Raw genomic sequence first — 22,665 nt, 5'->3', positions numbered from 1 at the left:
TCAAAAAGTCCTTGATGAGAACGATAAACACCTAAACTAGGGCAGGGACAGAGAAGATGGCTGGGAGCGGAGAAGTTAAAGAGACATAAGTAGAATGTATCATATTTAGCAGGCAATTAGATGTAGGAAGCAAAGAAAAGAGAAGATTCAATGATTACTCTTAGTTTTTAGACCTTAGGGATATGATGGTGCCAAAGAGAAGAGAGGATATAGGTGGCGGATTAGGAAGGTAGAAAATTATGAGTTCATTTTTAAACCAAACAAAATAACTCATGCTTAAAGTAGAAAAATAAAACTGGCCAGTGATGATAAGAAAGTAGACATTCAACCTACAGCAGTTAGTCACGGGGGCTAATGTCTTTAGAATCAAGCAATGGACCTGCTAATTTTATGTTGTCCCTATCTGGGGAGGCCACTCTAAGGCCATATGCTACAGGTAAGTCCATGAGCTGCGGTTCCATTTCACAATGTAGAGATTACCCCAGCTTATAAAATGAGCATCGCAAGTGCATGTCTACCAAGGAATTGTTATCACAGATTGTGCATACTATGTAGGAAATTAGATAACTTACTCAAAAAGAACACTTTAGGATCAATGAAGACTCTTTGGGCTGGAAGTATGGTGAGGTAGGCAGGTACCTTCACTCAGGTTCCTGACTTGCAGGCCCTGAGAGTGAACACCTCCTTAAATTTTGCACCCAAGGCACCTCACTTGCCTCACTTGGTCCCATCCCTAGGAGTGGTGTGAAATCTTTTCCAGGACAAAGTAGCAGTAAAGTTTCTTTGTTAAGAAGTCATTGTGTTGTAATAGAGGGGTCACAAAACTTTTCCCGTAAAGGACCGGATAGTAAATAGTTTAGGCTTTGCAGGCCATACCTTTTCTGCCCTAACTATTCAATTCTGCCATTTAGTGGGAAAGCAACCAAAGACAATATGTTATAAATTGTTGCAACAAAACTTTATTTACAAAAATAGGTGGCAGGCCAAATTCGGCTCTGAGGTCATTGTGTGCCAACTCCGTTGTGTGGAAGGAGCTAGCCAGACCTTAGGTTTAAATTCCAGATCCACCATTTACAAAATATCTGGATTTGGATATACACCTCTGTAAAATGTGATAATTATACCTTTTAGAAAATATACGTAAAATGCTTCATATATAAAAGGCTTTCAAAAAGGGCAGTAGTCTTTTTAATTTGAAGGCATAACATGAATAACAGCTAACACTTATCGAGTGCTTTTATGATATACCAGCTACCACGTAAAGCACTTTGCAAAGATTATTTCATTTAATCTTCCAACAACTGTCTGGAGTAGGAACTATTATAGTATCCCCTTCTACTCGTGGGGAAACTGAGGCACCCAGAGACGCCCAAGAGATGCTTACATAGATAGTAAGTGATGTAGCTGGCACTTAACCCCAAGTAAGTGGACTCCAGGTACCTTGGTGCTAACCTCTGTTTTAGTTAATTATCTCTTCTAATTCATCTCCAATTGAAATGCTCAGAATCTCTCAAGTTCTGCACGGCTTTCCTAACTCATCACAGTGTAATACAAGTGAAAATAATTCAATACACAACTTTTGGAAATTCACCTTCAGGTTAACACTCAAATAGCATCTTACTTACATAAAACACTTATTCCAACTCCCTTCCTGCTCATCAATTTTCCTCCTTCCAACAAAGATCTCCAGTTAAAGGAAACCGGAATATTATTGAGAAAGCTAACACAAACCCATTTCAAAAAATTTATCCTATAATCACTCTAAAAACTTGCCATTTCAAAGCTACACTGCAGAATAGCATACTGGATTAATTATGCCAGACTGCAGCAATAACCTTGAATTAAAGCTGCAACCTTCTATTTTTAAGAAACACTTGCCTTTCTGGTTGATGAAACCTGTCGTCCCATCAGGTAACAGACGTGACCAGGAAAGAGAGAAGCGGTAATGAGTCAATGCAAGCTGTTTGATACATTTCAAATCTTCCTCCCACAGAGTGTAGCTGCCACAAGCTACATCGCCAGTCTGGTTCTTGAAAATTCTGTCTCCTCCCTGATGGGTGAATGTGTCCCAGACACAAGGGCCCTTTCCATCTGCATCCCAGCCTCCTGAGAAAAAGAAGAAAATGAAATGGTTACACTCTTGACATCAAGAGGCATATATGGAATGTAAATATTTGTCGGCAAAAGGGCATACCTCGTTAACTCAGTTTACCGTATTTATAACTTTAAAATATGCCTTTAAAATAACACGCATGAGAGGGTTACGTGTTTAGCTGTCCTTGATCCCTGAAGCTGACTGGTGGCAAATGAAAAATTGTTGCATAGTGCCGGTGCATAACATGCTTTCATGGTTCATTATCTGAAGATGTCCCAGCTGGTAGACAGAGGCAGGCCCCAGCTTATGAATGTGTGAGTTGAAAACATCTCCTCCTTGTAAGCATTTCTCCTGGCCGTGACTGACACGCTTTGTCCTTGATGTACCTGATGAGTCTTGGAACCTTATCGTTAGCCCTCTACACTTGAATCCTATTCTCCTGTTATCTAAAAATGGGGCCTGTGATGGCAATTATTGTGGGGAGGCGCTAGTTTCTGCCATTGTTGACATGACATTGGTATCCTATATTCATTCATTCGTGCCTCCATTAATTGAACAAATGTGCGTCAGGCTCTGTGCTGTGTATGAAGGATACCAGGGTGAACTCTGCTGTGCTTCCTGATCTTGAGGAACTTAGTTATTGGCAATTGCAAAACAGCCAACATAAAGGCCCTTGCGAGAAAACTAGGGAAGGGCATTTATCCAGATGTGGGCCAGAGTCAAAGGTCTCTTACAGAAGTGACTTCTACACTGAAACCTAAAGCAAAAGTCGGATCATCAAGGTGAATTGCTGGGAGGTGGAGGGGAGAGGGATGGAGAAAAGAAGAGCTAAGATCCTCCTAAACCCAGAGGTAAGAGAGAGTGTTGCATATTACAGGAACAGAAAGTAAAAATTACATTAGATTTGGAATATCTGTTCACACAGAAATTTTGTTTAAAATGGTAGTTAGAATCCATTTTATGGTATAAAGGATTAATTTTAAAAATCTCATAACTCCCTAATTCCTCCTTTAGGCACATACCCTGGAGAAACATTCATATATATTTTCACAAAGAGATTATATATATGAGATTATTGAGGCAGAGATGTCCATAATAGCAAAATCCTGGAAACAATTTACATCCTATCAACAGTGAAACAGACAATTAATTTGAGGTATATCCACGGAGAGGAAACACCAATCAACAGTTAAAGTGAATAAATCAGAGCATAGATAACCTTCTGCCATGGTCTGAAAGTTTGTGTCCCCCAAAATTCGTATGTTGAAATTCTAATGCCCAATGTGATGGTATTAGGAGGTGGGCCTTTCAGAGGTGCTTAGGTCATGGGAGTAGAATCCTCATGAATGGGATTAGCTCTTATAAAAGAGACCCCACAGAGCTCCCTAGCCCCTTCCACCATGTGAGGACACAACAAGAAATCTGTGATGCAGAAGAAGGCCTCAGCCGGCCATGCTGGCTCTCTGATCTCAAACTTCCAGCCTCCAGAACTGTAAGAAATAAATGGTTGTTGTTTGTAAGCCACCCAGTTTATGCTATTGTGTTATAGCAGTCCAAATGGACTAAGACACCCTCAAAACTATATTAAACAACAACAAAAAGTCAAGATTCAAGAGAATGTATGCAGGGATGAATAAGTGGAGCATAGAAGATGTTTAGGGCAGTGAAACTATTCTGTATGATACTGTCGTGCTGGATACTTGTCATTATGCATTTGTCAAAACCCATAGACTGTGAGCTTTAGTTAATAACATATTGCTATTCGTTCATCAATTGTAACAAATGTCCCATGCTAACACAATATGTTGGTAGAAGGAGAGAAACTGGAGGAATGAGGTGTATGATAACTCTCTGTGCTTTCTGCTCAATTTTTCTGTAAACCTACAATTGCTCTAAAATATAAAGTCTATTAATTTAAAAAAGAATATATATATAATATGTTTATCATGTTTTGTTACATATTTAAAAATATGTAAAACAATCCATGTTTTTTCTGAACATATACATATGAGTAAACATACAGCAACATGCCTGGGAGTGATAAAATTAGGCTAACTAACAGTTACTTTGGGGGAGAAAAAGAGGGAAAATGGAACCAGGGAGGAGAATAAGGGGTCTGTGATTGCATATCTTATGTTTCATTCCTTAAATTGGGTAAAAGATATGTGGAGGGAGAATTTATTACATTATTCACAATCTTTTTTGTATGCCTAAAATATTTCCTAGTGATTTTTATACAAGAAAGGAGGTCACAGCTAGAGTAAAGTAGACTAAAGCAATTATAGGAAGGTCTTTAAGGTCCTCGTTTAGCATCTACTTACTCATATTCTGTGCACAATTCTAACAGGATTAGGTATAGTCACTAGTCCAACAAAAGGACAACACAAGCAATTAAGTTATGAGAGGGGACCTTGGGGAGATGGGAGAGGCTGCTGAATTGAGAAGCTGTGACAAAAGCAAAAATGACAGTTGATATCAAGGTATGATACTAAATATCTATAGGAAGACGTCATGCATACTAAAAAGTGTTGTATTCTGGAGCGTTGTAATATAGAGGCAAAAGGTTTATACATTCCAATGGCTCTCAAGTTATATCTATATATGGGGTTTAGAAGGATGGAGGAAAAAAGAATGCTGGTATCCAATCTTAGAGTGAAACAGGCATGAACACTAAAATACAATTTTGGTCAAGTACGGTGCTCATAGTTTTGGATAACTGATTTAATAAATGAAGAAGCTTGATCTCAGAGAGCTTAAGCAGTGATGTGCTAGTAAATATTAACTGGCTATATGTTTAAAAATATATAGGGGCCGGCCCTGTAGCATAGCGGTTAAGTTCGGCACATTCCGCTTCGGTGGCCCAGGTTCACGGGTTCGGATCCCAGGCACAGACCTACACCACTCATCAACCATGCTGTGGTAGCAACCCACATATAAAGTAGAGGAAGATTGGCACAGATGTTATCTCAGGGCTAATCTTCCTCAAGCAAAAAAAACAATAAAATAACAAGGAAGATTGGCAGCAGATGTTAGCTCAGGGCTAATTTTCCTCAGCAAAAAAAAAAAAAAAGGAAATATATATATATATACACCTATATGTATACATATGTTTATTATAAACTTTATTGATATAAAGGATTTGTAATACACAATTTCAAAATAATACAATGCTCTTTCTGTAAATTCCATATAGCCAATTGATTCTTATAGAATGCTCTTTTAGATTTTTGCCAAACTCTTAACACTGGTAGCCAAGCTATAGTTGCAACTTGACAAACGTGTGTAGTTCTCACATGAACGGTGGTTGATATTTTTGCTAAAGTTAACAAGCAAAATGAAAGCAAAACAACTGAGATGTACCAGAATTTTACTTGTTTGTCAGAGACATGAGCTGCTTTGCAGAATTGGATAATAGTTTTCAAACACTGAAAGAATATTTCCTCAAATTTTTTGTCCTCCTCACAATGTGACAGTTACAGACATGACACACTTTTAAGTTTAGTCTTCATTATTAACATTTTCTCTAACACTTTCTTAGGTCTGGACCACTAACAAAACAATAAATCAAATACTGACTTGTAGTACGTGCCAATTTCTGTGGTGTAAACACTTCTACCATAGCCAATTTCAAGCAACCAATGGGACAGCACTGAAGACCGAGTTGCAAAAAGATGAGCAGCGCCACACCATTATACAGTGTTTTCTACAGATACAAGAAATTAAATAACTTCAAGGGCATAGATAATAAAATGTAGTAAAAAATTAAGAAGTAACGATTTTGAGTACTTGTTATCTTTGTTTTTAATATAAATTATGTACTTATAGGTTTCTATAATTTAATTTTTAATAATGGCTATATTTAAGAATCAGCTCACAAAATTGCTGAAAACTAAACAGTAGGCACTGGTGAGCCAGTACAAGCTGGCCTCACCACAGCACCAATAAGTGACTTGTCTAAGTGTACACTGTTATTAAGTAGCAGAGCCAAGATGTGTATCCAGATCTGTCTGATCTTAAAGTCCAAGTCCTTCCACTGGATCACACTACTCTCAGTAACAATGACTCTGAGTGATGAAGGAAGAGTCAACTGATGTCCATGCTACTCAATTTACAAAGCCTAAAAGGACATAACACAATCTATACATTTTGGAAAGCATTCTATCTAAAGTGCCTAAAACAAGTTTTGAGAATTTTAAGAGGTAAATGTCAGTTAGCAGGAAAATTTACCTAGGTGAAGTATCTCATTCTACATGTATACTAGCTAGATGAAGCATATCTAAGCGACATTGTTTCTCTGAGAAACTAGAATTTGAATTGAAAATTAACCATTATAGTAGAAATTATGATAAAAAAACATATAGTGGCTGGTACTCACTAGTACTCTAATGTAAATTTTGCTGAATGAATGATATTAGTAACTCATTTTTTCATTAGAGATTTTCTCTAGCTGCAGTTATGTCCACATTCTAAGCGTATGCTTGTCCTTTATGATTAAAAAGACTATCATTTCCAGGTGGACTATATACCCTGAGTCATCCTCTAAACAGCTACAATTGCTGGACAAAACATAAGAAATATATTTCTAAGTGCACCGTTGATCTGGCAGGATGTTAGGTAACCCCAAAAACGGAGAGGTAATTCAGAGGCATGAGTGAGTAGTGAAGCAGGCTTTTCTTCTGAGAGCATCTGCCAACCCAGATGAACTAAGCTGTCATTTTAATGGCCTTGTGGGAAAAGGAGAAAGGAGATAAAGTCACCAAAAATGGGAGGTTCTAATATTGTTTAGAAGGAGACTAAAGATATTAACATTTTCCTTTGTTACATTTTGTACTTAGGTCAAAATTTCTAGAGTAAGCACTTAAAGAAAAAAACGGAATTTTTAGTTTTAAAGAAGAGTCCAAAACATCTATAGGAAGGTCTGTGCCAGGCTCTATCTAAGCATTTTATATATATTAACTCCTCACAACAATATAATGAAGTAATTGCCATTATTATCCCCATTTTCAGATAAAGAAACTGAGAAATGAAGAGATGAAGTAACCTGCCCAGATTAGTATACTAAATACTACAGCTGAGATTCTTAGACAGCTGATCTCCAGAGCTCACATGCTTAACCGTTATACCAGCTGGGGAAAGCTAAATAAACCCAAAAGAAGGCAAGAAAATCAGGAAAAATAAACATAGAAATGGCAATAAAAATAAAAGCATAAAATAAGATGGTAGGACAAGATATGTTATCACTCATAATAATGTACGTCAATGAACTAAACTCCTCAAAGGACAAAGATTGTCAGACTAGATATAAAAAAAAAAAAGTAGTGATATGCTACTTACCAATACACCTAAGATATAAGAATATAGAAAAATTGAAATTCAAAATATGGAAAAAGATATCCCTGCCTCTTTCTCCCCACAAAAAAGCAAAATACTTCAAGGGTAAAAAAACTGGAGGTAATGTTTTAAATATGTATGCACCTAAGAATCTGGTTTCAAAATATATGAAGCAAAAATTGACACAACTGAAAAGCAAAATTGACAAATCCACCTCCTTAATGGGAAATTTTAAATAACCTGAGTTCTATCAAACACTTAAAAAACAAAACAAAACAAAATTTGTACTCCCCTCCACAAATTATTCCATAAAATAAAAAGGAAAGATTTCCTCAACTCATTTTATGTGGCTAGAATATCCCTGATTCCAAAACTAGAAAACAGCGGGAAAAATTATAAGCCAATCTTATTCATAAACATAGTTGTAAAGTAGGTAGAGACATGGAAAATTAAAAAACATTTTTTAATTAAAAATTTAAAAAAAGATTTAAAAACTCTCAATTGAACTTCAAGGGATAAAAACTGCAATGCCTGAGATGAAAAATACACAAAATGGGATTAATAGCAAATAGAACATTACAGAAGAAAAGATTAGTACACTTGAAGACATAACAATAGAAACTCTCCAAAATGAAACACAGAAAGGAAAAAAAAGGTTCAAAACATAAACAGAGGATCAGTGACCTATGGGACAACTTCAATCAGCTTAGTATACATGTAATCAGAATCTCCAAAGGAGAACAAATGGAGGGGACAGAAAAAATATTTGAAGAAATAATGGCTGAAATTTTTTTTTTTTAATTTTTATTTATTTTTTCCCCCAAAGCCCCAGTAGATAGTTGTATGTCATAGCTGCACTTCCTTCTAGTTGCTGTATGTGGGACGCGGCCTCAGCATGGCTGGAGAAGCAGTGCGTCAGTGCTCGCCCAGGATCCGAACCCGGGCCGCCAGCAGCAGAGCGCGCACTTAACCACTAAGCCACGGGGCTGTCCCCTGAAATTTTTTTTTATTTGATGAAAACTATAAACCCTCTATAGATCCAAGATCAATGAACCCCAAGCACATGACAAATGAAGAAAACTAGGCCAAAGCACATCATAATCAAATTGCTCAAAAGCAGTGATGAAGAGAAAAATCTTAAAAGCTGCCAGAGGAAAAAGATATACAATGTCTTGAAGAACAAAGATAAGAATACAGCAGATTTGTTGTCAAAAAACAATGCAAACAAGAAGATTGGAATGACATCTTTAAAATAATGAAAGGGGAAAAATCTGCCCAACTATAATTCTATACCCAGAAAAAATATGTTTCAAAAATGAAGGCTAGGGGCCGGCCCAGTGGCATAGTGGTTAAGTTCTCGTGTTCTGCTTCGTTGGCCCTGGGTTTTCAGGTTCGGATCCTGAGCATGGACCTACTAATCGCTCATCAAGCCATGCTGAGGGGGCATCCCACATAGAGGAACTAGAAGGACCTACAACTAGGATATACAACTATGTACCGGGGCTTTGGGGAGAAAAAAGAGGAAGAATGACAACAGATGTTAGCTCAGGGCCAATCTTCCACAAAAAAAAAACAAGATCTTTTAAAAAAAAATGAAGGCCAACTGCTTTTTCAGACATACAAAAGCTGAAAGAATTCATCATCAGCAAACCCTGACTACAAGAAATTAAAGAAAGTCCTTCAGGCAGATGGTAATGGACACCAGAGGGAAGTATGGCTCTACACAAAGGAACAAAGAGCACCAGAAATGGTAAACACATAGGTAATATATAAGATTTTTAAAAATTATTTAAAAGTCTCTTTAATAAATAATTTATTGTTTAAAGAAAAATAATAATAACATAGTATAGGGTTTATAACATATATAGGTATAAAATGTGTGACAACAGTAGCACAAAATCCAGGAGGGAAGAAATGGAAGTATGCTGTTGTAAGTCTTCAATCATACATGAAGGGGTATAATATCACTTGAAGGTAGGCTGTAACAACTTAAAGATGTATACTATAAATCCAACAGGAAACACTAAAATAACACAACAAAGAATTAAAGCTAATAAGCCAGCAAAGAATACATAATGGAATCATAAAAAATAATTAACCTGAAAAAGACAGAAAAGGGGAGAAAAGAGAAGAAAAGACAGATGGAACAAATAGAAAACAAACAGCAAGATGGTAGATTTAAACCTAACCATATCAGTAATATCATTAAGTGTAAACGAGTCTACACAACCCAATTGAAAGGCAGAGATTATCAGATTGGATAAAAACACCAGACTCAGCTCTATACTGCCTACAAGATACCCACTTTAAATATAAAGACAGGGCCGGCCCCGTGGCGTAGTGGTTAAGTGTGTGTGCTCCGCTACTGGCGGCCCGTGTTCGGATCCCGGGCGCGCACCGACGCACCGCATCTCTGGCCATGCTGAGGCCACGTCCCACATACAGCAGCCAACTATCTACTGTGGCTTTGGGGGAAAAATAAATGAAATTAAATTAAAAATAAATAAATAAATATAAAGACAGAAGAAGGTTAAAAGTGACAGGATGAAAAAGATATACCATGCTAACACTAATAAAAGAAAACTGGAGTAACGATATTAATACCAGTGTAAATTTCAGAGCAAGAATATTACCAGATATGAGGAAAGTCATTTCATGATATTAAAGGGGTCAATTTATCAAGAAGACTTACAATCCTAAATGTTCAGGCACCTAATAACAGAGATTCAAAACACGTGAAGCAAAAACTGATAGAACTACAAAAACTAAGCAAATCCACAATTATATTTGGATATTTCAATTAAAAAGACTGATAAGACTATAGAAAAATGGACAAAAGAGGTGAACAGTTCCTTCACAGAGGGAGAAACACATGGCTAGTAAAGACTTTTAAAAATGAAAGAGATCATTAAAAATCTGGGAAATGCAAATGGAAACCACAATGAGATACCATTCTACACCCACACAGTTGACACAAATTTAAAAGTTGGGCAATAACAAGCATTAGAGAGACTGTTGCATGGCAGGAATGTTTATACACTGCTGGTAGGAGAACAATATGGAAATACGTGGTAAATTTGAGGAAACATGTATACCAAAACCCCATAATTTACATACCAGCATATACCCCATTTCTACAAACGTAGACCAGGAGACATAGAGCCATGATTGCAGCAACAACAACAACAACCAAAAAAAAACCACACTGGAAACAGCCCAAATTTCCTTTGTCAGGACAATGAATCAATGAATAAATAAAGAAACTATAGAATAGTAATACAATGAAAGACTACACAGGAATAAGAATGAATGAACTACAGCTATATAGATCAACATACATAAATCTCTCAAATATAATATTGAGAAGGAAAAAGCAAGTTCCAAAAATACACACAACATATTTCCATTTATATACAGTCTGCCCTCCACATCCATGAGTTCTGCTTCCTTGGATTCAACCAACTGCGATGGAAAGGCTTACATGATTATGTCTGCACTGAACATGTACAGAGTTTTTTTTCTTGTCATTATTCCATAAATAATATAGTGTAACAACTATTTACATAGAATTTACGTTGTATTAAGTATTATAAGTAATCTAGAGATGATTTAAAGTATACGGGAGGATGTGCATAGGTTATATGCAAATACTACACCATTTTATATGAGGGACTTTAGCATCCGTGGATTTTGCTACCTGCAGGAGTCCTGGAACCAATTCCTTGAGGATGCCAAGGGATGACCATAAAGTCCAAAACATATAAAACTAAGTAATAAATTGTTTAGTTATACATCCTCTTGTGCTAAAACCATAAAGAAAAGAAAGGAATTAATAAATGCAAAATTCATTTTAGTGGATACCTCTGGGCAGACGGATGAGGAGACAATATTGGAGAGGGGTCCTAGAAATACGATAAGTATGTGGATATCATTTTTATTTCTTTATGCTATACACATAAATTATAAATATTATTTTATCTATTGTTTATCTAACAAACCAATTTTATAATACATTTCATTGTTCATAGTAAAGCCCATTTATTGCATGCTAGCTCTCTGTCAGTCCTATACCAACAACTTACATCGACCATCTCGTTCTTTCCCTCACATAACCCTTAGAAGATGTTGTTTGTTGTTAGTGCTATCAAGTCAATTCTGGCTCGTAGCAACCCCGTGTACAGCAGAACAGAACCCTGCCTGGTCTTTATGCACCATCCTCTCACCTTCCGGTGCTATATCAGATCATGTCCCACTGCTATTCATAGAGTTTTCATGACTAATTATTTCAGAAGTGAGTGGTCATGTTTTTTTTCCTAGCCTGTCTTAGTCTGGAAGCTCTGTTGAAACTTGTCCACCATGAGTGACCCTGCTGATATTGGAAATATTGGTGGAATAGCTTTCAGCATCACAGCAACACACAACCACCACAGTATGACAACCATCAGATGAGTAGTGCAGTTCCCTGACTGGGGAACGAACCTGGGCCATGGCATTAAGAGCACCAAATGTTAACCACTAGACCACCGTTAGAAGATGTATTATTAATTATTAATGATAAGAACAAAAGGATAAAGATTGAGTAACTTTCCTAAGATCACATAGCTAATAACTGTGAATATCAAAACATGATACACCAATCCTACCCTTATGGACATCAACAGATTAAACTCCTTTAAGTTTATTACTTACAACTTAGGTGAGTCTTGGACAAAATGAAATCTTTCTTTATGAATTAATGTTTCATTCATAATTATTGCATATCCACTTTCCTTTGAGAATCTCAGAATCTAGTTGATATCAGACAAATTCTTAGACTACATTAAGGTCAGAGTTGTATTAAGATCATGTAAAAACCCTACAGGAGGATCAAGAAGCAAGCACTCAAGAGTCACTTCTGTCATTGGGAGTCAGATAGACTTGCCCAAGAGAAAAAACATTTAAGGCAGGTGTTGAAAGATGAGTAAGAGTCTTACAGTGGATCCAACGAGGGGAAAGCAAATGCATAATTCAGCGGCAATGCTGAGGGTGAATTGGAGAAAGAAGGCACTAAAGGCCCAAAGACCAGTTAGCAGGTTATTGCAATATTTTTGGCAAGAAATGATAAGCTCTTGTATTTTATTTTTTAGTAATTTTGAAGAAAATAACATTGTCTCCGAAATTCCCACCATATTATGACATAGAAGAGATTGCTACAAAAATGTAGAGTATTGATATTACCTACAAACCTAAATGTCAAAGACGTCCAAGGCTGCGAAGTATTATGGAAAGAGCACAGGCTCTAGAACCAGGCAAAGATAAGTTTAAGTCCTGTCTCTACCCCTTACTTGACTTCTCTGTATGTAAAGTGGGTAGATAATAGCTACTGCATGAGGTTCTAGTAAAAATCAATGGAGCCAAAGCAAAAGTGCCTAGCAGAGTACATGGCAGAGAGGATGTGTTCAACAAGTGTTAGTTTCCTCCTCTTCTAGACTCAACGCAGTGAATATTAACTACATTTAACTACATCTGCACAAAACATAACCAGCTGCGTTATTTTTTCTTCTGTCTGTGGCCTGTTCTCGATGTGCGCATGTAGGAATCGCTCTGACTAAAAATACCTGCAAACTTGCCTGTGATTAATAATCAGGAGTCTGGGCTGGCATGACTTGGTCTGTGGGGCCCCCAGCTTCCTGAGTGAGAAGGCATCTTTACAAATGGTGTCATGTCACCTTCACTTTTGCCATGACAGTGCCTTTGAGAGGAAATAGACCTATATAGACCTCCGTCCTCTGTACAAAGGAAATCACGTCAAGTAAAAAATAAATAAATAAGTGTGCAAGTGTGTGTGTGTGTATACTCTTCCTTCAAACCCCAGATGACATTACCACATCACCTCTTTTCAGAAACATTCTCTCACTCCCACCATAATCACACCCTCCTCAGTGCACACACTGTACTATTAACACATGTGTTGAGTGATCTTTAAAAATGTCTTTTGCCTCCTTTACACTTTGAGTTCTCTCAAGGCAGGGTCCAGTTTTCACTCGCTTATCTGTGTCTCTCCACTAGCAAGAATGGTGTATGGAAATAGTAAGAGTTGAGTAAAATGCTTTTGGTGTGGTGTGCTTAGCATGAAATAGAAATATTGATGTTTGCTATCACATTGCTTCACAGAGATATGCAGAAGTTATCTTCATGTTTGTAAGTTATTGCAAATTCTTTATTTGAAAGATGAAATGTGGCTAAAACTCCAAGTAGTTGCCATTTATAAGTTATGACCTGGTGTGCTTTCAGACAAAAATATTTGTTCATTTTTACAACTAACATTCAAGTGTATTACACATAATTACTCTATGTGAAACGTTGAGGTTGTGGCAAGCAAATGTTCCCTGATCTAGAATCAGTACACTGTGCCCAGAGATAATTCGGAAGGGACAAGTATGCCCAAAGTAACAAGAAAACGACTATACTGCATGGAAACGCATTTCACCATCATGTCACAGGAGAATGGAGGGTTCCAGAAGATATGTCTCCAAGAAAAAAAAAGAGAAACTGGTAAAGCATCTGATACGTTTGAACACGTCAAGAAGCAATTTACATTTCTGGCAGACAATGTGGGAATGAATTAGTGAAAGAATCATAGAATAGGAACAACAACAAAAAAGACAATTATTAACTCTCAGGCAAAAAAAAAAAACTGTACAAGAAAAGAAATTCAATCATAGGACGTTAGATGACTCAGTTGTGCACAATATTTACATAAAACAGTGATCTAAAAACTGAATGGTGATTTAACAGAAGGTGTTAAATAACCAAATAGGAAAAAAGGAAAAGAGAAAGTTTGCTTTGTGAGTATGATGCTATAAGCAGGCTTAAAAAAAAATCTCATCTTACATAACAGAAAGTCAATATGTTATATTTTCAACTAGAACATCAAATAACAGCTGTATATGCATGCTGTTTAGAAACAGAGAAGTAAATACAAGAAAAAGATAGTGAAAAGACTCAAAAGTATTGGCTTTGGGGAAAATAAATCAGTAGATAGGAGTGACATAAAAGATCTTTCTTTATTGTTGGGTGTCATAACTCTCACAGTACTATTTGAATTTTAAACTACGAACACATTATCAAAAAAATTTTTTTATTAAGTTAGAAAAATAAAGATAACCACAAGAGAAGAGAAATTGTAGACTTAGTCCCCAACTAGTGAGCAGTGGTTCACAGTTAGCAGTGGTGTGACACCCGAAGGAGGCCTGTGGAAACGGGCAGGTGTGCTTTTGAATGTCCCAGTGACTGAGGTGCGGCTACTAGTGAGTGGCAGGGCAGTAATGAGGTCCTGCCAAGGGCAGCCACACAATCGAGAAACGGCCAGATCAAATACCAACAGCACCTCCACTAGGAAACCCGACACTCGATGGGAAAAACAGTAAAGAAAAATATAATGGCGGGAGGCAGATAGAAGAGAGGGGAGAAAAAGCAAAAGGAAACTGTTGTATTAGAAAATATAAAATAATAATATGGCAGAAAAAAGTTGAAACATTGGTAATCATAAAAACCATAAATCCATTAAATACTCCTGTTTGAATAAAAGTAAAGGTTAGGAGGAAAAAATATTTACCATGTAAATCCTGATAAAAATAAAAGAAATTTAGCAATATTAATATTATATAAAAATGAACACAAGGAAAAAGGATTAAATGGGAAAAAGAGTAATATTCTCATATTAATAAAAGTTACAGTTCACCAAAACTATATAGTAACCACGATCTTTTGTGCATTTAGCAATGGAGTTTTAAAATATACAAAAACTTGCCATAAGAAGAAAAAAGTTGCCATAAATGCAGAGATATACTGAAAACTCCACTAACACAGTGAAAGACTTTCTCAGAAATTAAGAAAGAGAGAATTTAATTAACATAGCTTATAAGCTTATTGTCTTATAGACAGATGTCTATGTATGACTTTATACATATAGGTATATAGGTATGTATATGTGTACGTATATGTATATGTATACATACATATGTATGTATGTATACATATAATACATACACACATGTAAAAGAGAGACAGAGTTGTTACTCAGCAACAGAAAATTATTTTCAAACACCCTTGAAGTATTCGCAAATATTAGAATTCACACAGACTACATTCTCTGACAATTAAACAGAAAAGGGGGAAGGAAGGAAGGAAAGAAAGAAGGAAGGAAGGAAGATTAGCAATAAAAGAGTAAGCCAATTTATCCACTTGGTTTTTTTTTTTTTAATTCTAACTAAATCTTGTAATAAACAGAAAATAAAAGCAGAATGACTTTTAAGGAAAAATACGTCATGACAATTATCTTAAGAAAAGGCAAAACTCTGAAAACAAACATCTTTAATGCAGCTAAATGCATTAAAACAGACTTTTCCTCAACAGCTGGAGGCTGAGGTACATGGCTGGGTTCCCATAGGATGGAGGAAGTGATGAGCCAGAGGAGACAGCTTCACCTCCATCTAGGATACTAGGATACACCCCAGCAACGGTGAGGTCTCTGAAGAAGCCACAGACGTGTATATGAGAAAAAGAATCAGGTCTAAATATCTGCTCAAATCACAGGTTCTGAAACCACCTTGAGAACTCCTTTTTATTACCTTGCCTTCAACCAGGTCAACCAGGTTCAACCAGGTGAGAAGCCTTGGTAGACAAGGGGAAATAAGAGAAGCGGGGGAAAAAAGATGATGACCATATTCCCTCCAAAAGAGCTAAGAAAGAGAATTAAACCTAAATCGGATTTGGAGTTTTAACTATTTCATAGATTAATTATTCTATATACCAAAATGAGACTGTGTTTTCCCACTGAAAGTGGCCATATGTATCAGCCAGGGTCCCAGCAGGAAACAGATGGCATTCAAACTGGATAATCGAGGAAAGTTTCATAACAGGACCATTTACAATGGCGTAAGCAGGGTTTGGGGAAAGCAACAAGGCATGGTGCAGTACCTGGGGGCCTGCAACAGCAGGAAGTTATTAGTACCCCGGAAGGGACTAGGGACAGAATCAGTTTCCAAAACCTGTAGCGAGTACTGGCCTGCAGAGGGCTGCTTGGCAGGAGAGAAGGCCTTTAGTAGAGAGATCCAGCCAACCCACCGCAATCCAGCAGGGAAAGAACCGGAAGAATAAATACTTTGGCTCCTCTCTCCTCCCACCTGGACTCTACTAACTCCTGCTAATGCTTCCCATTGATCAAGTCCAAACCGAAGCCAAAGGAATACGCCATCATATAGGTTGGCTGCCCAGGGGCAAGAGGAGGGGAGGGTGAGAGTGGATCTGGATGGGCAAAGAGAAAATATCCAGCACACAAGATCTCAGGCCACCAGAGAAACAGAGCTCACCTGTGTTGTCTGCTCAAGAGAAGGGAAGAGCTACCCCCACTAAGTAAGTGTGAAGGGACAGTGGGGAAAAAAACAAAGGTACTTTTATGAGTGTGCCCTGGGTGTCCTACTTGTGGACTGTACCGCTATAGTGTGTAACAGAATGTGATTATAATTTAACTCTATTTAGTATTTCGGGGAAGTGATAAATCTTTCTAGGAATAAATAGTGTGAGGAAATATTTCAGTCTTGGTTCAGGGACTCCACCTCCTGGACTTCAACCCTGCACTTGTCGTGTTGTTGTTTTCTGATAACATCCGTAGCCTCAAAGACTTCTCAGACTCCCTCTTTATTTACTGTAGTCCTGCTTAACATATGTGACTTTTTGTCTTAATTGCTTTTGCCTCTTCTATTCTATTGCAATTATTCTTTTATCTTTCAATTAAGTCTCTTTGCATTCAGCCATTTATGCATCAAATCACTCTACCTGGTGAAAGACACTTTTCTGTCTTTGAAGGGAAATCTCAACTCTTTTCATCTGTCAGAGCATTGCATTAAACTAAGCTGGCTTCAGCTTCTGGTTGCCACTATGCTAATCTGAGCCCCATTTGGAAGGATGGAACAGTACACTGGAAAAAGCATCTTGATAATAATAACAGCTATCATTTATTAAGCTCATACAATAGGGTAGGCACTTTGCCAAGCACTTTACATGTGTAGGGAAGGAAAAAGGTTTTCTTTGCCCCTCTAAGGGTCCCTGGCTGAGTCTGAAAATTAAACTGACAAAGACAGATTAACAGGAGAAAAGCATACAAATGTATTTAATATAAGTTTTAGATGGTGTGGGAGCCTTCATAAGGAAATAACGATCCGAAGAAATGGTTAAACCTGAGTATTTTTTTTTTAACTTTATTTATTTATTTATTTTTACCCGCAAAGCCCCAGTAGATAGTTGTATGTCATAGTTGCACATCCTTCTATTTGCTGTATGTGGGACTCGGCCTCAGCGTGGCCAGAGAAGCGGTGAGTCGGTGCGCGCCCGGGATCCGAACCCGGGCCGCCAGCAGCGGAGCACGTGTACTTAACAACTAAGCCATGGGGCCGGCCCAAACCTGAGTATTTTTGTGGTAGGTTTGATGAAGAGTGGACAGTCATGGAGGAATATGATAGGTTAGAGTATGAGGCAAGTGCAGTAAATTGGAGGAAACTTAGCAAGGCCTGTTTATTCAGATTCTTCCCAGTGTCCTTCTGTCTTCAGAGATAAGGATGCTCCTTTTCTCTAAGTATAAGGAGGGCACCTCTCACATGAGGGTTTTATGACCAGTTTCTGGGGGGAAAGTCGGAGCGACCTTCCTGTCCCTGCCGCTTTTTCAAACTTCCATTTCCAAGGTGCCATATTTTGAGATAGTGTGTCCTGAACCCCATCACATGCTTTGCACCTTCTGATTCTACCCCCTTTAAACATGAGGAATCAGAGGTTTCCTTAGAGTTTAAGGATTTGGGAAGATTATAGAGCTGGTAACTAGTGAAACTAAAATTGTAAGCTGTAACTGAACAAAGTGTCAGGTGTAACTGAACAAAGACTGTGCTCTTGACTACATTCTATGGCCTTTCAATTCATATTTTCCACATATTAATTTATCTCAATGCCTTACTGTCACTGTGACCTTGGAGAACTCACTCCTCCTCTCTATGCCTTGGTTTCCTTATCTGCCAAATGGGAATGATAATAACACCCAGGTCTCCTTATTTGGCAGAGTGGTTGAGAACATTCATTAGATGTCTTATTGAGTCTAAGCATTGAAAACTGACTTGCTGGAGGCAGTGTATAATTGTTGTTGTTCTTAACAAACAGCCTTTGTACCTATGACTCTAGGCTACCCTGGCTCCAGTAAGGAGAGATCTCAGAGTAACTAGGCTTTATAGGAACCCACCCTGTCTTCCTGGCTTCCTCGAAGACTACAGTCCTGGTTTTCTTTTCTGACTGCCTTGCTGCATCAGGTCTCCAAGCCAGTGACCACCCAGACCTGTTGGGTGTGCCCAGAGAATCTGCCCACAGAGCTCTGCAGTTCTTCCGATGCCTGCATTTGCTCATCGCTCTGGCCTCTTAGCACCTTGAGAAGAGCACTGGGGACAGGAGGAAATGGCTCCTGGACAAAATGCACTGTAAAAGCTGTCCCCTAGGAGCAAGCATTTTTCTCAGTGGCCTTCTTTCTTAAAAAAATAAAGTTCTCTTATTGCGTAACTATGGGACAAGAGATCAAACATCAGTGCTTAAAATGCAAGAGGTGCCCTACATTCAAACCGCTGTGGCTTAGAAGAAACATTCTTTGCAACGGATAAATCCTTTAACTCTTTCCTCCCTCTGCTACATAAAAATTACAAAGAATGCTTCACTATTAATCTGTTACTTCCTAGTGACATCATGTAAGACATACCCCCAAGAAATCTCGACTCCTGGGAGTTTGCCTGGCCTGATTCCAGAAGCAAATCAACCCAAGAATTTTATAAACACTAGTTTGATTTTCATTATTTTTTTGTTAACCATGAATCACCGAGTTTCATTGTACAACACAACTAAGCAAAAAAAATGGGCTCCCTCAATCTCTTCTATGAATTGGGCCAGGTAAATCGATTCTGTTTGTCAGTTAAATTCAAACATCTTATTTTAATTAATTCTATTTTGATACATGTTCTCTAGAATACTTATATAAACCTGGCATTCATGAAAATGGGCTAATGGCATCCTTTTATGACAAATAAAAATCACAGTCTTCATAGTCAGCTGGATCTTTATTTTATTGTATCAACAAATATTTATGGATCATACAATGCTGCAGATATTGAGGCATGACTCTGGAGTTTGAATCCTACTTTCCATTTCCCAAGAGAAGTGAGAAGAGCTGGGAGTAGGTACAGTTGGAGAGCTTGACCTGTGGAGAGGGGGGTCATATCCAGATATCAGCACCTAAAGAATGCTAAGCCCACCAGCTAATAGGGCAAGAATCCCTGACAACCTCTCTAAGCAGGAATATGGGTTTATTTTTTTTTTCTGTAATTAAAAAAAACTTCTAGAACTCTCACACACTAATTCACCCTGGACAACTTAACTTCTTCAAGTCTGTGTCCTCATCTGTATAAAGGGAATAATTATATAGGAAGCATGCAAAATGTCTGGCATGGTGGCAAATAGTAGTTGTTAAAAAAGGGCACCTATTATTGTTATTGCTATTATTCCTGTCATCCCCATGATAGCAAGCTTTTTCTATATGTGATTTTTATGTTTCCAAATACCTCATTAGACTTGCTAAGATGTATTTAGATTCACGCAATATATCCAAACACATTTAATGACAGGCTATGTCATAAAGCAGCTCCACTATAGTTGCTTTTTTAGAAAAATGCTGTTCAAAATCAATGTCTCATAGACATTAAGAGCCCAGCTTGAGGTATTATTGAGTCATAGTCCATTGCCTGAGGAGAGCAGAACCATCCATCCCCCACAGACAGGTCTACACTTGGTACCTTTGGGTCTTACTAAATCTGTATGTCATCTAAGTTTTGTTATACTTGAAATGGTTAATCAGAAGAGGTAGGGGAATCTGAAATGTCACAGCAAGTTCCTCTTGGCCCATTGTCACATTTCATGAATTCTTGTGCTGAACCCATTTGGATTAAGCAGTGACCCAATCCAAGCAAATTGCTTCTGTGCCTCTTATCTCCTGTCACCTATTTATGTCCCAATACATCTGCATTGCGTGGCTCAGTAAGATCCATTAAGTCCTTGGGCAGTGTTTACGCCTAATTTTTTTTATTATTATTTTTTTTAAGGCTCAGATTTCTCACAATAAACTGATAGAAAACTATTGTGCAGATAGTGAGTAAAACACTTTTTAAAAGAAAGGATAAAAAGAAGCATAAGATACGCAATTTTGGTCTGGGAATTCTCAGAGCCACCCTGTGGGTGAGACACAATCATTTCTTGTAGATTTTAGGTAAAGATATAATTTACCTTTATTTGCAGACACAAAACTCTAAGAAAACATTACTTGCTGTCAATGCCTCTGGCTTTAAAAATATTTATGAGTTTGAAATAGTTACCTGGAGGCAGACATTTCATTTCAATGTCATAGGTCAGGCACATTGGCTAACACCCCAGATAATATTGATGTACCTTCAAAATTTAAAATAATGTTTATACCATTTATTTATCCATTCGTGTATAGAGCGCCCATCCTGAAGTATCTGGGACACTGAACGAGGTTTACATAAATCTGACTGTTTTTTCCTCTGGGCCATTTGGCTCAGTCTGGTAGACCATAAATATTCAATAGTACTTTACAATGACAAAGCATCTTTTATGCAAACATCTCTAAGCACATTATTCACCAATATTACAATCTCCTTTTTAACCTACAGGTAAAGTCATAGAAACTAATTGACTTTCTTCAAGGTCCCACCACAAATTGTTTATTTTGTAGATTAGAGTCCAAGTGTCCTGATCCTAGCAATAACTAAAGGGAGAAACAAACAAACAAACAGTTTTTAGGTGCTTAAGCTGATGACCTACACTAAATATTTCTAAATTGAATCTATTAGGCAAAACGTCCTCCTTAAAGATGTTAAATGTTGTGATGCATCCAACTGAATTTTATAACTTTTGTTCCAATTTGCCCGAGGCCAGTTACCATTTTCAGAGCCCCCAGAATGACCTATTTTAATTGAATCCTGTTACAAACACTTAAACTTTCACTCTTGAATCAAATCAGATTTCTAAATAGAAACTAAAGTTGGAGTAGAAAAATAAAACTTTTTATGGAAAGGTCCAGTTGAAGTCATAGCACAGCTGTACCAAAATAGTCAAGCAAAGTGAAAAGCTGGGAATTACTGTAAGATTTGGGCAAGCCTCAAACAGTTCAGGTTACCCAAGCAAAAGGAAATATTTTAAATTCTTTACTTTACCTCTTCTCTCAAATGTTGAAGTGATGTAGGTTAAATATAGAAAATTAATGAAATACAAAAAAATGGGAAGATTTTTTAAATCACTCAGAACTGTGACGGCTGTAAGAACACACTTCGCAAACCCCCAACCTCAGGGAGTACAATTGACTAAGGGCCCTAGCTGCTGAGCCCTGAAATCCATCAGGTGGATTGATATGCTGGAGTTTGCGCTGAGGCCACACTTCCCCGGGCTGATCTCAGCCAATGCTGAGTGTGGCAAGACTACTACGACAAGCCTGTACCTGCAAGATGTGGGACTCTTCTGACAGGCGACTTTGAATCAAAGACCTTGCTGAACTTTCCTTTGAACTGTACTGCAGTCTAAATGCTTCACTCAAACTTCCTTTCTTCCTTCTCTCATCAGACCTGCATCCCAACCTCTCCTGGCTCCCGGTCCAGTTTCTCTCATGGACATTTCTCCTAATAAACTTCTTGCATGTTCAATACCATCTTGGCATCTGCTTCTTGTGTGGACCCAGACTAACAGACCGCCTGAAGGTGATGATGATGGTGATGGTGATAGGAGTGATGATTATGATGGTGGTGGTCATGATGGTAGAGAAGATAATGATGAGATGGACTAACATTTATTGAGTTCTTTAAAAAATGCCAGGCCCTGTGCTAAGAGATTGCCTAAATTATTTCATGTACTACTTCCAATAACCTCCAAAAGGTATATATTACTCACCTGAAGGAAGTAAGACTTAAAGAGGTTAAGTAATGAAAACAAGACCACATTGCTTGTGAAAATCAAATTTGAACTCTTGTTTTTCCCAAGCCAGTAAGCAAAAACCACTGGTGCCAGTAACTACATTATATTACTTCTCTGTATTAATATTTTGCAGCATAATCTTCCAGTAGTTTTTCTGGATAGTTATTACATAGTTATAATTACACTCAAATGAT

General features: G+C 37.6%; 1 protein-coding gene across 1 annotated transcript in view; it reads right to left on the bottom strand.

The window, feature by feature from the left end:
• Positions 1-22,665, bottom strand: part of LOC101395770 (cytosolic beta-glucosidase) — a 104,477-nt gene that overhangs the window by 67,863 nt on the left and 13,949 nt on the right. The window contains exon 2 of the mRNA XM_004432315.3: positions 1,879-2,106. Within this exon, the coding sequence (XP_004432372.1) occupies positions 1,879-2,106 (228 nt within the window). The remainder of the gene's footprint in view (positions 1-1,878; positions 2,107-22,665) is intronic.

Source organism: Ceratotherium simum, chromosome 8 (assembly GCF_057802395.1).
Source record: "Ceratotherium simum simum isolate JZ-2026a chromosome 8, ASM5780239v1, whole genome shotgun sequence".
Taxonomy (NCBI): Eukaryota; Metazoa; Chordata; class Mammalia; order Perissodactyla; family Rhinocerotidae; genus Ceratotherium; species Ceratotherium simum.
This window is presented reverse-complemented; position numbering and strand designations above follow the sequence as displayed.